This window comes from Pseudophryne corroboree, chromosome 2 (assembly GCF_028390025.1).
Source record: "Pseudophryne corroboree isolate aPseCor3 chromosome 2, aPseCor3.hap2, whole genome shotgun sequence".
Taxonomy (NCBI): Eukaryota; Metazoa; Chordata; class Amphibia; order Anura; family Myobatrachidae; genus Pseudophryne; species Pseudophryne corroboree.
The window spans coordinates 1,042,939,544-1,042,953,861 of NC_086445.1; the positions used below are offsets into that span (position 1 = coordinate 1,042,939,544).

Consider the following 14,318-nt stretch of genomic DNA (forward strand, 5'->3'; position numbering starts at 1 on the left):
ATCCCACGGTGCCACCGGAGGCACCACAGGAGGCTGTATATGCAGTACTCCCTTGACAAAAGTCTGGACCTCAGGGACAGAGGCCAATTCTTTTTGGAAGAATATTGACAGGGCCGAAATTTGAACCTTAATGGATCCCAATTTGAGACCCATAGATAATCCTGATTGCAGGAAATGTAGGAAACGACCCAGTTGGAATTCCTCCGTCGGAACCCTCCGATCCTCGCACCACGCTACATATTTTCGCCAAATGCGGTGATAATGTTTCACGGTGACTTCCTTCCGTGCCTTAATCAAGGTAGGAATGACTTCTTCTGGAATGCCTTTCCCTTTTAGGATCTGGCGTTCAACCGCCATGCCGTCAAACGCAGCCGCGGTAAGTCTTGAAAAAGACAGGGACCCTGCTGTAGCAGGTCCCTTCTCAGAGGTAGAGGCCACGGTTCGTCCGTGAGCATCTCTTGAAGTTCCGGATACCAAGTCCTTCTCGGCCAATCCGGAACCACTAGTATTGTTCTTACTCTTCTTTGCCGTATGATCTTCAATACCTTTGGTATGAGCGGCAGAGGAGGAAACACATACACTGACTGGTACACCCAAGGAGTTACCAGTGCGTCCACAGCTATTGCCTGTGGATCTCTTGACCTGGCGCAATATTTGTCCAGTTTCTTGTTGAGGCGAGACGCCATCATGTCTACAATTGGTCTTTCCCAACGGTCTATTAACATGTTGAAGACTTCTGGATGTAGACCCCACTCTCCCGGATGAAGATCGTGTCTGCTGAGGAAGTCTGCTTCCCAGTTGTCCACGCCCGGGATGAACACTGCTGACAGTGCTATCACGTGATTCTCCGCCCAGCGAAGAATCTTGGCAGCTTCTGCCATTGCACTCCTGCTTCTTGTGCCGCCCTGCCTGTTTACATGGGCGACCGCCGTGATGTTGTCCGACTGAATCAACACCGGCTTTCCTTGCAGGAGAAGTTCCGCCTGGCTTAGAGCATTGTAGATTGCTCTTAGTTCCAGAATGTTTATGTGAAGAGACTTTTCCAGACTCGTCCATACTCCCTGGAAGTTTCTTCCTTGTGTGACTGCTCCCCAGCCTCTCAGGCTGGCGTCCGTGGTCACCAGGATCCAATCCTGAATGCCGAATCTGCGGCCTTCTAATAGGTGAGCCTTCTGCAACCACCACAGAAGTGACACCCTTGTCTTTGGTGACAGGGTTATTCGCAGGTGCATCTGCAGATGCGACCCTGACCATTTGTCCAACAGATCCCTTTGGAATATTCTTGCATGGAATCTGCCGAATGGAATTGCTTCGTAAGAAGCCACCATTTTTCCCAGGACTCTTGTGCATTGATGTACTGACACTTTTCCTGGTTTTAGGAGATTCCTGACCAGATCGGATAACTCCTTGGCTTTTTCCTCTGGAAGGAAAACCTTTTTCTGAACCGTGTCCAGAATCATTCCTAGGAACAGCAGACGAGTTGTCGGGATTAAATGGGATTTTGGAATATTCAGAATCCACCCGTGTTGTCTTAGCACCTCTTGAGATAGTGCTAAAGCTGTCTCCAGCTGTTCTCTGGACCTTGCCCTTATTAGGAGATCGTCCAAGTATGGGATAACTAATACGCCTTTTCTTCGAAGAAGAATCATCATCTCGGCCATTACCTTGGTAAAGACCCGAGGCGCCGTGGACAATCCGAACGGCAGCGTCTGAAACTGATAGTGACAGTTTTGAACAATGAACCTGAGGTACCCCTGGTGTGCGGGGTAAATCGGAACGTGTAGATACGCATCCTTGATGTCCAAGGATACCATAAAGTCCCCTTCTTCCAGGTTCGCTATCACTGCTCTGAGTGACTCCATCTTGAACTTGAACTTTTTTATGTAGAGGTTCAAGGACTTCAGATTTAGAATAGGCCTTACCGAGCCATCCGGCTTCGGTACCACAAATAGAGTGGAATAATACCCCTTTCCTTGTTGTAATAGGGGTACTTTGACTATCACCTGCTGAGCGTACAGCTTGTGAATGGCTTCCAACACCCTCTCCCTTTCGGAAGAGACGGTTGGTAAGGCAGACTTCAGGAAACGATGAGGAGGATCCGTCTCTAATTCCAACCTGTACCCCTGAGATATTATCTGCAGGATCCAGGGGTCTACCTGCGAGTGAGCCCACTGCGCGCTGTAATTTTTGAGACGGCCCCCCACTGTCCCCGAGTCCGCTTGAGAGGCCCCAGCGTCATGCTGAGGTTTTTGCAGGAGCCGGGGAGGGCTTCTGTTCCTGGGAAGGAGCTGCCTGTTGGTGTCTCTTCCCTCTTCCTCTGCCTCGTGGCAGGTACGACAAGCCCTTTGCTCTCTTATTTTTGTAGGAGCGAAAAGGCTGCGGTTGAAAGGTCGGTGCCTTTCTCTGTTGGGGAGTGACTTGAGGTAAAAAAGTGGATTTCCCGGCAGTAGCCGTGGCCACCAAGTCTGATAGACCAACTCCAAATAACTCCTCCCCTTTATACGGCAAAACCTCCATGTGACGTTTTGAATCCGCATCGCCTGTCCACTGTCGTGTCCATAAGGCTCTTCTGGCTGAAATGGACATAGCACTCACCCGAGATGCCAGTGTGCAAATATCCCTCTGTGCATCACGCATATAGATAAATGCATCCTTTATTTGTTCTAACGACAGTAAAACATTGTCCCTATCTAGGGTATCAATATTTTCAATCAGGGATTCTGACCAAACTACTCCAGCACTGCACATCCAGGCAGTTGCTATAGCTGGTCGTAGTATAACACCTGCATGTGTGTATATATTCTTTTGAATAACTTCCATCTTTCTATCTGATGGATCCTTAAGTGCGGCCGTCTCAGGAGAGGGTAACGCCACTTGTTTGGATAAGCGTGTGAGCGCCTTGTCCACCTTAGGGGGTGTTTCCCAGCGCGCCCTAACCTCTGGCGGGAAAGGGTATAATGCCAATAACTTTTTTGAAATTATCAACTTTTTATCAGGAGCAACCCACGCTTCATCACACACGTCATTTAATTCTTCTGATTCAGGAAAAACTGTTTGTAGTTTTTTCACACCATACATAATACCCTGTTTTACGGTATCTGTAGTATCAGCTAAATGTAACGTCTCCTTCATTGCCAAAATCATATAACGTGTGGCCCTACTGGAAAATACGTTTGAATTTCTACCGTCGTCACTGGAATCAGTGCCCGTGTCTGGGTCTGTGTCGACCGACTGAGGCAAAGGGCGTTTTACAGCCCCTGACGGTGTTTGAGGCGCCTGGACAGGCATTAATTGATTGTCCGGCCGCCTCATGTCCTCAACTGACTGTTTAAGGGAAGATAAACCATCACGTAATTCCACAAATAAAGGCATCCATTCTGGTGTCGACCCCCTGGGGGGTGACATCTGCATATTTGGCAATTGCTCCGCCTCCACACCAATATCGTCCTCATACATGTCGACACCACGTACCGACACACACCGCAAACTCACAGGGAATGCTCTAATGAAGACAGGACCCACTAGCCCTTTTGGGGAGACAGAGGGAGAGTCTGCCAGCACACACCACAAAGCGCTATATATACAAGGGATATCCTTATATTAAGTGCTCCCTTATAGCTGCTTTAATATATATATATATATAGCCATTAATGTGCCCCCCCTCTCTGTTTTACCCTGTTTCTGTAGTGCAGTGCAGGGGAGAGACCTGGGAGCCGTTCTGACCAGCGGAGCTGTGACAGAAAATGGCGCCGTGTGCTGAGGAGATAGGCCCCGCCCCTTTTTCGGCGGGTTCTTCTCCCGCTATTTTTCCAGTCAGGCAGGGGTTAAATATCTCCATATAGCCCCTATGGGCTATATGTGAGGTATTTTTAGCCTTGTATAAGGTTTATATTTGCCTCTCAGAGCGCCCCCCCCCAGCGCTCTGCACCCTCAGTGACTGCCCAGTGAAGTGTGCTGAGAGGAAAATGGCGCACAGCTGCAGTGCTGTGCGCTACCTTATGAAGACTGAGGAGTCTTCAGCCGCCGGTTTCCGGACCTCTTCACGCTTCAGCATCTGCAAGGGGGTCGGCGGCGCGGCTCCGGGACCGGACTCCACGGCTGGGCCTGTGTTCGATCCCTCTGGAGCTAATGGTGTCCAGTAGCCAAGCAGCAAATCCACTCTGCATGCAGGTGAGTTTACTACTTTCCCCCTAAGTCCCACGTTGCAGTGATCCTGTTGCCAGCAGGACTCACTGTAAAGAAAAAAAACCTAAACTAAACTTTCTCTAAGCAGCTCTTTAGGAGAGCCACCTAGATTGCACCCTTCTCGTTCGGGCACAAAATCTAACTAGAGTCTGGAGGAGGGTCATAGGGGGAGGAGCCAGTGCACACCACCTGACCTAGTAAAGCTTTACTTTTTTGTGCCCTGTCTCCTGCGGAGCCGCTATTCCCCATGGTCCTTTCAGGAACCCCAGCATCCACTTAGGACGATAGAGAAAGAAGGGGAAAGTACTTCTAATTATTTCAATCGAGCACTGCAAGTAATGGCTAGAGACACTGGGATCACGGACATTGAGAGAAATGCACAGCATAGAGAGATAGCGGTTAAGGTATTAATGAATGGTTTAAAGGAAGTGTTGAGAACAAGGGTACAGACCACCAACCCAAACTGGAGAAATATCTCGGTGGCTGCATTAAGAAAGTCCGCTGTTGGGCATGAGCAAAACATCAGCAAGCACAGGGAAGCACAGGGAGGTAAGAAGCCTCAGATCCCTGTGGGTAAGTCAAAGGTGATAAGGTGTTATAATTGCCAGAAGGAAGGTCATTTTGCACGTAGTTGTAGGTTTAAAGATCCACAGAAGGTATATCAACCCCCTAGACAAAAACACGAGCAGAGTTATGACACACAAAATTGTAATCAGGGATCATATAGGAAGAAGTTTGGGCCGCACCTGTAATATGCAGTCAGGAAAGGTGATCATTAGGACTGATAGTAAGCCTGAGGTTACAGTCAATGAAATTGGGAGGTCATTCCTTGAAGACACAGGGACGGACGGGTAAACTTTGTAATTTATCTGTAAATGTTTCTTTTTCCCCATCTCTGACGTTCATCGGGAGAACTCAAACATCACATAGCTACTTGGTCTTTGCAGAAGTCTACCTAACCCCAGTGTGACCTACCGACGTCGGTGTGTCCTGGCCAGGCACAAAAGTGTGGAGTGTGGAAATACTGGTGGGGGAGACTGAGCAAAGATACCAATGGATGTGATGGTGTGACAGCCTGATGGTGAGCGGAAGATCTGACAATGTTTTTTTGTTTGTTGTTTTAGGTAACATATATATGAATTGTTCTCTCTCTCGTTTGTTTTTTTTCCCCTCTTCTCTCTCATGTTCTCATGCTTTACAGATGGTATGTCACACATCAGTTAGACAAATGGTAATGCAAGATTTTTGCTCCTTACAGAAAGATCGCAGATTTGGAAGGAATATTGTATCACCAGAATGTTCGTTTGGAAGATTGAGAGACAGCACCTTTGAGATGACGACAGAGCAAGAGGAACAACAAGACTAGAAGACATCGTAACATTTTTCTTTCCCATCAATTATTTTTTGTACCCCCATTACAAATTTCTCCTTTTCCTCCTATAAGATGGACTTGCCCCAAGAGACTGTGATCCGGATTTTCCTGTTGACCCTGTTGTTGACCAGAGCAGTCTGTTTCGGTGAGATTACCATGGAGGTCGAGAAAGGATCTGGAATGGGTTCTGAAGACCAGGATGGAGGCGGTGTTTTCCAAGAGCAACATAATCACTGAGTAAAGGCGAGTATCAGAAAACGATCTGGTAGCATTGACAATAGAAGGAATTGTGAAGGATTGTTAGCTGAAGAGAACTGCATCTGTAGGCATTGTGACAATATAGTTGAGGATGGGTGCATCAAGAAATGTCAGTCCAGTTTTAATGTCCACATGGACCGGCATCCATTGAGTGACTATCACTCCTTAGTGGGTAAAGTGTTAAACCAGACAGACTGTTGGGTATGCTCTCAAGTACCTCAAGGTCATAGCAAATCAGGACTGGTACCATTCCCTTTAAGTGTAGGAGAGGTACTTGAGTTAAGTGGTGGGAGGCCGGTGGACAAGAGGTTTAATATCTCTAGTCCTCCTAGTTTGAAGCTCCACCAATTTCATGTGGATAGGTCCTTAGTATGCTTTAACATTTCCAATCCCCGAAAGCCGGGAAATTGGGAAGTGTCATGGAGTAATCAAAACATGAAATTTTCATATAGAGCCGATAGAATGCCCATAGACACAGAGCTTATACGCCAGATAGCCAACAGTGGAAGATATTTCCGGTATAGGTACACTCTAGGAAGTAGGACCATGCGAGTTGGAGAAGTATCACCAGGACACTGTGCACATATCGTACAAACTGATACGTGTACTAGACAGATGGGAGAGTTAGGGTTAGGAGATTTCACATGGAAAATTTGTAACAGGGTAATGTCATACTCTGTCCCATATGTTCTCCCCGATGATGCATATTTCATATGCGGGAGAAAGGCGTATAAGTGGCTTGCCCCAAACTCAGAGGGATTGTGTTACATTGGAAAAGAACTGCCTGAAGTAATGACTGTATCCCATATCAAAATGAAAGACATTCACCGTGGTGCCCAAGCTCCTTATACTCACACTCATTACGAGCACGTCGTTAAACGGCACCTGATAGAAAGAACAGAGCATCCGCCCTCTGACCTGATCCATGAATCCACCGGGATTCAAGTCCTACTCGCGTTAGATATCACTCGTACCGCCAGAGGAGTGATAAATTATAAATATATATCTGCGCTAGCAAACTTGTTAGACAATATCACCGAAATGTATGACGACACGTTCAGGTACACTGGGAGAGAGTTACAAGCCTACAAAATAGAGCTGGTTCAGCATAGGATGATTCTCAATTATCTCACAGCAGTGACAGGCGGGTATTGTGTCACCCTGGCGACTCAGTATGGAGTAAAGTGCTGCACGTATATTACAAACAGCACAGAGGACCCGGCCGAGGTCATAGACCAAAAGATGGATGACATTTTGCAATTGAAGTGGGAGTTCCGAAGGAAACACAATCTCACACTCGCTGCTGTGGGTAATGAGCTGACCAGTTGGGTGTCATGGTTGAACCCACGAAATTGGTTCTCTGGTTTAGGAGAATGGGCCCAAGGTATTATAATGGATGTAGGGAAATTTCTCTTGTGTATTCTGGGAGTCGTCATATTGGTTGGTCTGATATTTAGATGCGTTCGGACTTTAACGAAGTGTAAAGGTAGTACCAGGGTGATGAGTCTGAGGAGCGAGGACACTGTAATAACAACAACTAATTTGATTTATGACCCAATGATAGAGACAATGTTGTGATGAAAATGTGATTCCACGGTCCGTTTCTTTCACCCGTTTCTCCTTTGTTTTCCTCCAAGCTACAAAGACATCCGCTTGGAAGAAGAATTTGACAACCTCTTTTATACAGACCATTGATGAACTATGTCACAGACCCCCAATATCCCTAGTGACTTTAACTTTTTACGAAAGCCCAATACTTTAGAGACTGTAATTTTATGGACACTGGAAAAGCTTTTGTCGCCACCTATAGCAAAAGCACCGAGAGACATCAAACAACATGTACATCAAGACAAGACATCAGACAAGACCTCAATCGGCGACTGTTTATTTAAACTCACATAGTTTACGACTGCATTTATAACGATTGTTTCTTCTCTTCATCTCTACAACCTCCAGGTAGTATCTCACATAGTCGACAGGTGATTCTCACATATTAGCATTCACATGTCCCCCCCCCCCCTTCATGTATCATCAACTAAATGTGCTCCCCCATTTGTTGCAACCAAAAGCCGAAAAGAGCTCGGTAGAGTTTGACAGCCCATCCACAGACCCTTAATACGGGATAAGAAGGATTCAAATGTATACTTCGCAATACCTCGAAGCTTGATTTAAAACACGTATGGCACGATGATACATGACCCCTCAAACATGGATTTCATACACACATGCTTTTACTGTCTCACTAGGTCATACTTTTCCCACCTTCTCCTCTCCTCCCTTTACCCAATCATAAAAAGGTATTTACATAATGACATATATTTTTCTGTTTGAACTGTTTAGGAAGTGGTGACTGCCAAAGGGTGGACTGTCAAAGTCGAAAAATAAAGCGACCTATGATGCCTTGTACTAACCCCATGCGCTTGCCCGCTGCACGTGCACATTCTCTCCCGTGCGTGCGCATATTCGCAGTTGCGTGACGGCGCCTCCACGGTCGTGCGCTCAGGCGCGTGGTATGTGCATTTACGGTAGAGTTTGTGCGCGTCTGGCGGGCGACTCGATCGTTACATAGTTAATCCAAATAGTATATTTTATAGGTTATGGTCCCTTTAATAATATCTGTAAGTATGTTTAGTGTAACTGGTTCATGAACAAAGGAATTCCTCTTTGCATGATACGAAGGGTCAGACAGGGTCTGAACAGTGGTGTTAAGTACCTAACTGAAGAGTATTTTATTAGAAACATTCCGGTGTTGGTTAGGAAGAGATCGTCGCTCCAGCGTATAGTTATGTTTAAAAGAAGTTTATGGACTTTAAAAGTATTTGCTGTTTTATTACACATGTGGTGTGAGTCCTGAGAATCCCTCCCAGCTGAGCATTTTGGAGTAGTCACAACCCACCTGTTCAAACTAACCCATGACCTTTGGTTATAATGCGAAGACAGATTCCTGTGTCTAATGAACAATAAGATTGTGGGGCCCTTTGTAGTGTACTGTACTTTGGCCCTCATTCCGAGTTGTTCGCTCGGTATTTTTCATCGCATCGCAGTGAAAATCCGCTTAGTACGCATGCGCAATGTTCGCACTGCGACTGCGCCAAGTAACTTTACTATGAAGATAGTATTTTTACTCACGGCTTTTTCTTCGCTCCGGCGATCGTAATGTGATTGACAGGAAATGGGTGTTACTGGGCGGAAACACGGCGTTTCAGGGGCGTGTGGCTGAAAACGCTACCGTTTCCGGAAAAAACGCAGGAGTGGCCGGGGAAACGGTGGGAGTGCCTGGGCGAACGCTGGGTGTGTTTGTGACGTCAACCAGGAACGACAAGCACTGAAATGATCGCACAGGCAGAGTAAGTCTGGAGCTACTCTGAAACTGCTAAGTAGTTAGTAATCGCAATATTGCGAATACATCGGTCGCAATTTTAAGAAGCTAAGATTCACTCCCAGTAGGCGGCGGCTTAGCGTGTGTAACTCTGCTAAATTCGCCTTGCGACCGATCAACTCGGAATGAGGGCCTTTGTGTATATAAGAAAAGCCAGCCTGAGCCAGCTCAGTCTACTCTCCACAAAAGGTTTTCATCATTGACTAACTAGAGAGCTGGTTCCAGGACTGTGCAGCGATCATTCCCCAGTGTGTAAGTTTTTCTCTGTGACCAACTTAATCTCTGGCTGTATTTGCCATACTCTCTCTCTCTGTTATTGTTTAGGATTAAGACGCTATTGTATATTTATGTCTAGTATTCTGTGTAGGTGTTTTATGTTGGTGCTGCAGTGTATAAGCTGTTAACTGTATTTTCCCTTTTACATAGCTAAATCTCGTTAGTAAAGGTGTTGGAACCTCAGCAAGGTGTCTGTGTTTCTCTAGCTAGTACAAAGGGTTTCTGAGTATCTCAATCACTCAAACAGCTTGCTTAAATATCCAGGTTAACCAGTGGTATATCATTACAGTATCTCAATACTAAGACTTACAGTATAATCATACTCTGTGTTTAAGGTTTAAAAGGTTATTATCTGTGTGTACGCTCGCTGTGTATTCCGTACACTCAGCGCAGCGTTTGTATGTGACTTGCGTGCCACGTGCAAGGTCTTTGTACGCAAATAGCGTATGAAGTGCGTAGCACGTGCACGTGGTTTAGCGGCCATTACGGCTTGAAGGTATTAGTAAATAGCTAATGTTAAAAGGTAGAAAACTGACTCTATCAGCCATGATGACACTCGTGCAGGCAGGTAACACTCAGATAACGCAACGTTCTGGCTACTCACAGGCCATAGGCAGAGCTGACAACCAGGCTGGTGATCTGCTGAGGAGGTTCTCCGTCCACCCACACAAGCTGGACGACCAGTTCCGCCTGGTACCCGGGGGGCATCCGCACTGGCCGGTTCTTCACACTGAGGGAACGGTGACAAGATCATCATTATCAGTCACGTTGTATCACAGTTCTGCACCAGCTGCACAACGTTACACACCAGAGGATGACACAGTGTGTTACTACTGGTAGCCAGGAGAGCATTGTGGCAGAGGTGGCATCATATCTCTGAGGGGTATTACTTTATACTGCCCTATTTATCAAGGGGACACCTGAGGACACATGCAGCAGGATGGTTCCTGGTTAGGCTGGTATCACCGATACAATATAGGACTAAACAGTGACAGCATGAAACACGGAACAGCAGAAACACCGCTCATTATGACACAGAGCGTCAGAGAGATGTATGATATATGTTCCGGTTTCCCTGCCTCATCGATGGTACCAGCTCAGAATGGCTCTACAAAGCCCAGAGGCATGGAGCCTAATGAGGGTCAGGTGTTCATCAGGTGCCCTTGTACGGAAGACTGTATTACAGTGCTAACACCGTGCAGGTCACACTACCCAGGTAAGTACTGAGTGTGACTGCGGAGCATTAGGGTACACAGTACCTGCATTACCTGGCTGAGTAACGCACATACTGTACACTGCACAGATAACACAGGAGACAATGCTATAAGGGTGCACGGTACCTGCATTACCTGGCTGAGTAACACATGTACTGTACACTGCACAGATAACACAGGAGACAATGCTATAAGAGTGTGTGATACCTGCATTACCTGGCTGAGTAACACATGTATTGTACACTGCACAGATAACACAGGAAACAATGCTATAAGAGTGTGTGATACCTGCATTACCTGGCTGAGTAACACATGTATTGTACACTGCACAGATAACACAGGAGACAATGCTATAAGGGTGTGTGATACCTGCATTACCTGGCTGAGTAACACATGTACTGTACACTGCACAGATAACACAGGAGACAATGCTATAAGGGTGTGTGATACCTGCATTACCTGGCTGAGTAACACATGTACTGTACACTGCACAGATAACACAGGAGACTATGCTATAAGGGTGTGTGATATCTGCATTACCTGGCTGAGTAACACATGTACTGTACACTGCACAGATAACACAGGAGACAATGCTATAAGGGTGTGTGATATCTGCATTACCTGGCTGAGTAACACATGTACTGTACACTGCACAGATAACACAGGAGACAATGCTATAAGGGTGCACGGTACCTGCATTACCTGGCTGAGTAACACATGTACTGTACACTGCACAGATAAACACAGGAGACAATGCTATAAGGGTGTGTGATACCTGCATTACCTGGCTGAGTAACACATGTACTGTACACTGCACAGATAACACAGGAGACAATGCTATAAGGGTGTGTGATACCTGCATTACCTGGCTGAGTAACACATGTACTGTACACTGCACAGATAACACAGGAGACAATGCTATAAGGGTGTGTGATACCTGCATTACCTGGCTGAGTAACACATGTACTGTACACTGCACAGATAACACAGGAGACAATGCTATAAGGGTCTGTGATACCTGCATTACCTGGCTGAGTAACACATGTACTGTACACTGCACAGATAACACAGGATACAATGCTATAAGGGTGTGTGATACCTGCATTACCTGGCTGAGTAACACATGTACTGTACACTGCACAGATAACACAGGAAACAATGCTATAAGGGTGTGTGATACCTGCATTACCTGGCTGAGTAACACATGTACTGTACACTGCACAGATAACACAGGAGACAATGCTATAAGGGTGCTATAAGGGTGTGTGATATCTGCATTACCTGGCTGAGTAACACATGTACTGTACACTGCACAGATAACACAGGAGACAATGCTATAAGGGTGTGTGATTCCTGCATTACCTGGCTGAGTAACACATGTACTGTACAATGCACAGATAACACAGGAGACAATGCTATAAGGGTGTGTGGTACCTGCATTACCCGGCTGAGTAACACATGTACTGTACACTGCACAGATAACACAGGAGACAATGCTATAAGGGTGCTATAAGGGTGTGTGATACCTGCATTACCTGGCTGAGTAACACATGTACTGTACACTGCACAGATAAACACAGGAGACAATGCTATAAGGGTGTGTGATACCTGCATTACCTGGCTGAGTAGCACATGTACTGTACACTGCACAGATAACACAGGAGACAATGCTATAAGGGTGTGTGATACCTGCATTACCTGGCTGAGTAACACATGTACTGTACACTGCACAGATAAACACAGGAGACAATGCTATAAGGGTGTGTGATACGATGCATTACCTGGCTGAGTAACACATGTACTGTACACTGCACAGATAAACACAGGAGACAATGCTATAAGGGTGTGTGATACCTGCATTACCTGGCTGAGTAACACATGTACTGTACACTGCACAGATAACACAGGAGACAATGCTATAAGGGTGTGTGATACCTGCATTACCTGGCTGAGTAACACATGTACTGTACACTGCACAGATAACACAGGAGACAATGCTATAAGGGTGTGTGATACCTGCATTACCTGGCTGAGTAACACATGTACTGTACACTGCACAGATAACACAGGAGACAATGCTTTAAGGGTGTGTGATACCTGCATTACCTGGCTGAGTAACACATGTACTGTACACTGCACAGATAAACACAGGAGACAATGCTATAAGGGTGTGTGATATCTGCATTACCTGGCTGAGTAACACATGTACTGTACAATGCACAGATAACACAGGAGACAATGCTATAAGGGTGTGTGGTACCTGCATTACCTGGCTGAGTAACACATGTACTGTACACTGCACAGATAACACAGGAGACAATGCTATAAGGGTGTGTGGTACCTGCATTACCTGGCTGAGTAACACATGTACTGTACACTGCACAGATAACACAGGAGACAATGCTATAAGGGTGTGTGATACCTGCATTACCTGGCTGAGTAACACATGTACTGTACACTGCACAGATAACACAGGAGACAATGCTATAAGGGTGTGTGATATCTGCATTACCTGGCTGAGTAACACATGTACTGTACACTGCACAGATAACACAGGAGACAATGCTATAAGGGTGTGTGATATCTGCATTACCTGGCTGAGTAACACATGTACTGTACACTGCACAGATAACACAGGAGTCAATGCTATAAGGGTGTGTGATATCTGCATTACCTGGCTGAGTAACACATGTACTGTACACTGCACAGATAACACAGGAGACAATGCTATAAGGGTGTGTGTGGTACCTGCATTACCTGGCTGAGTAACACATGTACTGTACACTGCACAGATAACACAGGAGACAATGCTATAAGGGTGTGTGATACCTGCATTACCTGGCTGAGTAACACATGTACTGTACACTGCACAGATAACACAGGAGACAATGCTATAAAGGTGCTATAAGGGTGTGTGATATCTCCATTACCTGGCTGAGTAACACATGTACTGTACACTGCACAGATAACACAGGAGACAATGCTATAAGGGTGTGTGATACCTGCATTACCTGGCTGAGTAACACATGTACTGTACACTGCACAGATAACACAGGACACAATGCTATAAGGGTGTGTGATATCTGCATTACCTGGCTGAGTAACGCATGTACTGTACACTGCACAGATAACACAGGAGACAATGCTATAAGGGTGTGTGGTACCTGCATTACCTGGCTGAGTAACACATGTACTGTACACTGCACAGATAACACAGGAAACAATGCTATAAGGGTGTGTGATACCTGCATTACCTGGCTGAGTAACACATGTACTGTACACTGCACAGATAACACAGGAGACAATGCTATAAGGGTGCTATAAGGGTGTGTGATATCTGCATTACCTGGCTGAGTAACACATGTACTGTACACTGCACAGATAACACAGGAGACAATGCTATAAGGGTGTGTGATTCCTGCATTACCTGGCTGAGTAACACATGTACTGTACAATGCACAGATAACACAGGAGACAATGCTATAAGGGTGTGTGGTACCTGCATTACCCGGCTGAGTAACACATGTACTGTACACTGCACAGATAACACAGGAGACAATGCTATAAGGGTGCTATAAGGGTGTGTGATACCTGCATTACCTGGCTGAGTAACACATGTACTGTACACTGCACA

At 46.0% G+C, this 14,318-nt stretch overlaps 1 protein-coding gene across 9 annotated transcripts in view; it reads right to left on the minus strand.

The window, feature by feature from the left end:
• The window catches only part of STXBP5L (syntaxin binding protein 5L), a 619,515-nt gene that overhangs the window by 167,353 nt on the left and 437,844 nt on the right, over positions 1-14,318 (minus strand). For all 9 annotated transcript variants that reach the window (XM_063956843.1, XM_063956842.1, XM_063956846.1 and 6 more), the window contains one exon: positions 10,075-10,200. In XM_063956843.1, coding sequence (XP_063812913.1) covers positions 10,075-10,200 — 126 coding nt within the window. The remainder of the gene's footprint in view (positions 1-10,074; positions 10,201-14,318) is intronic.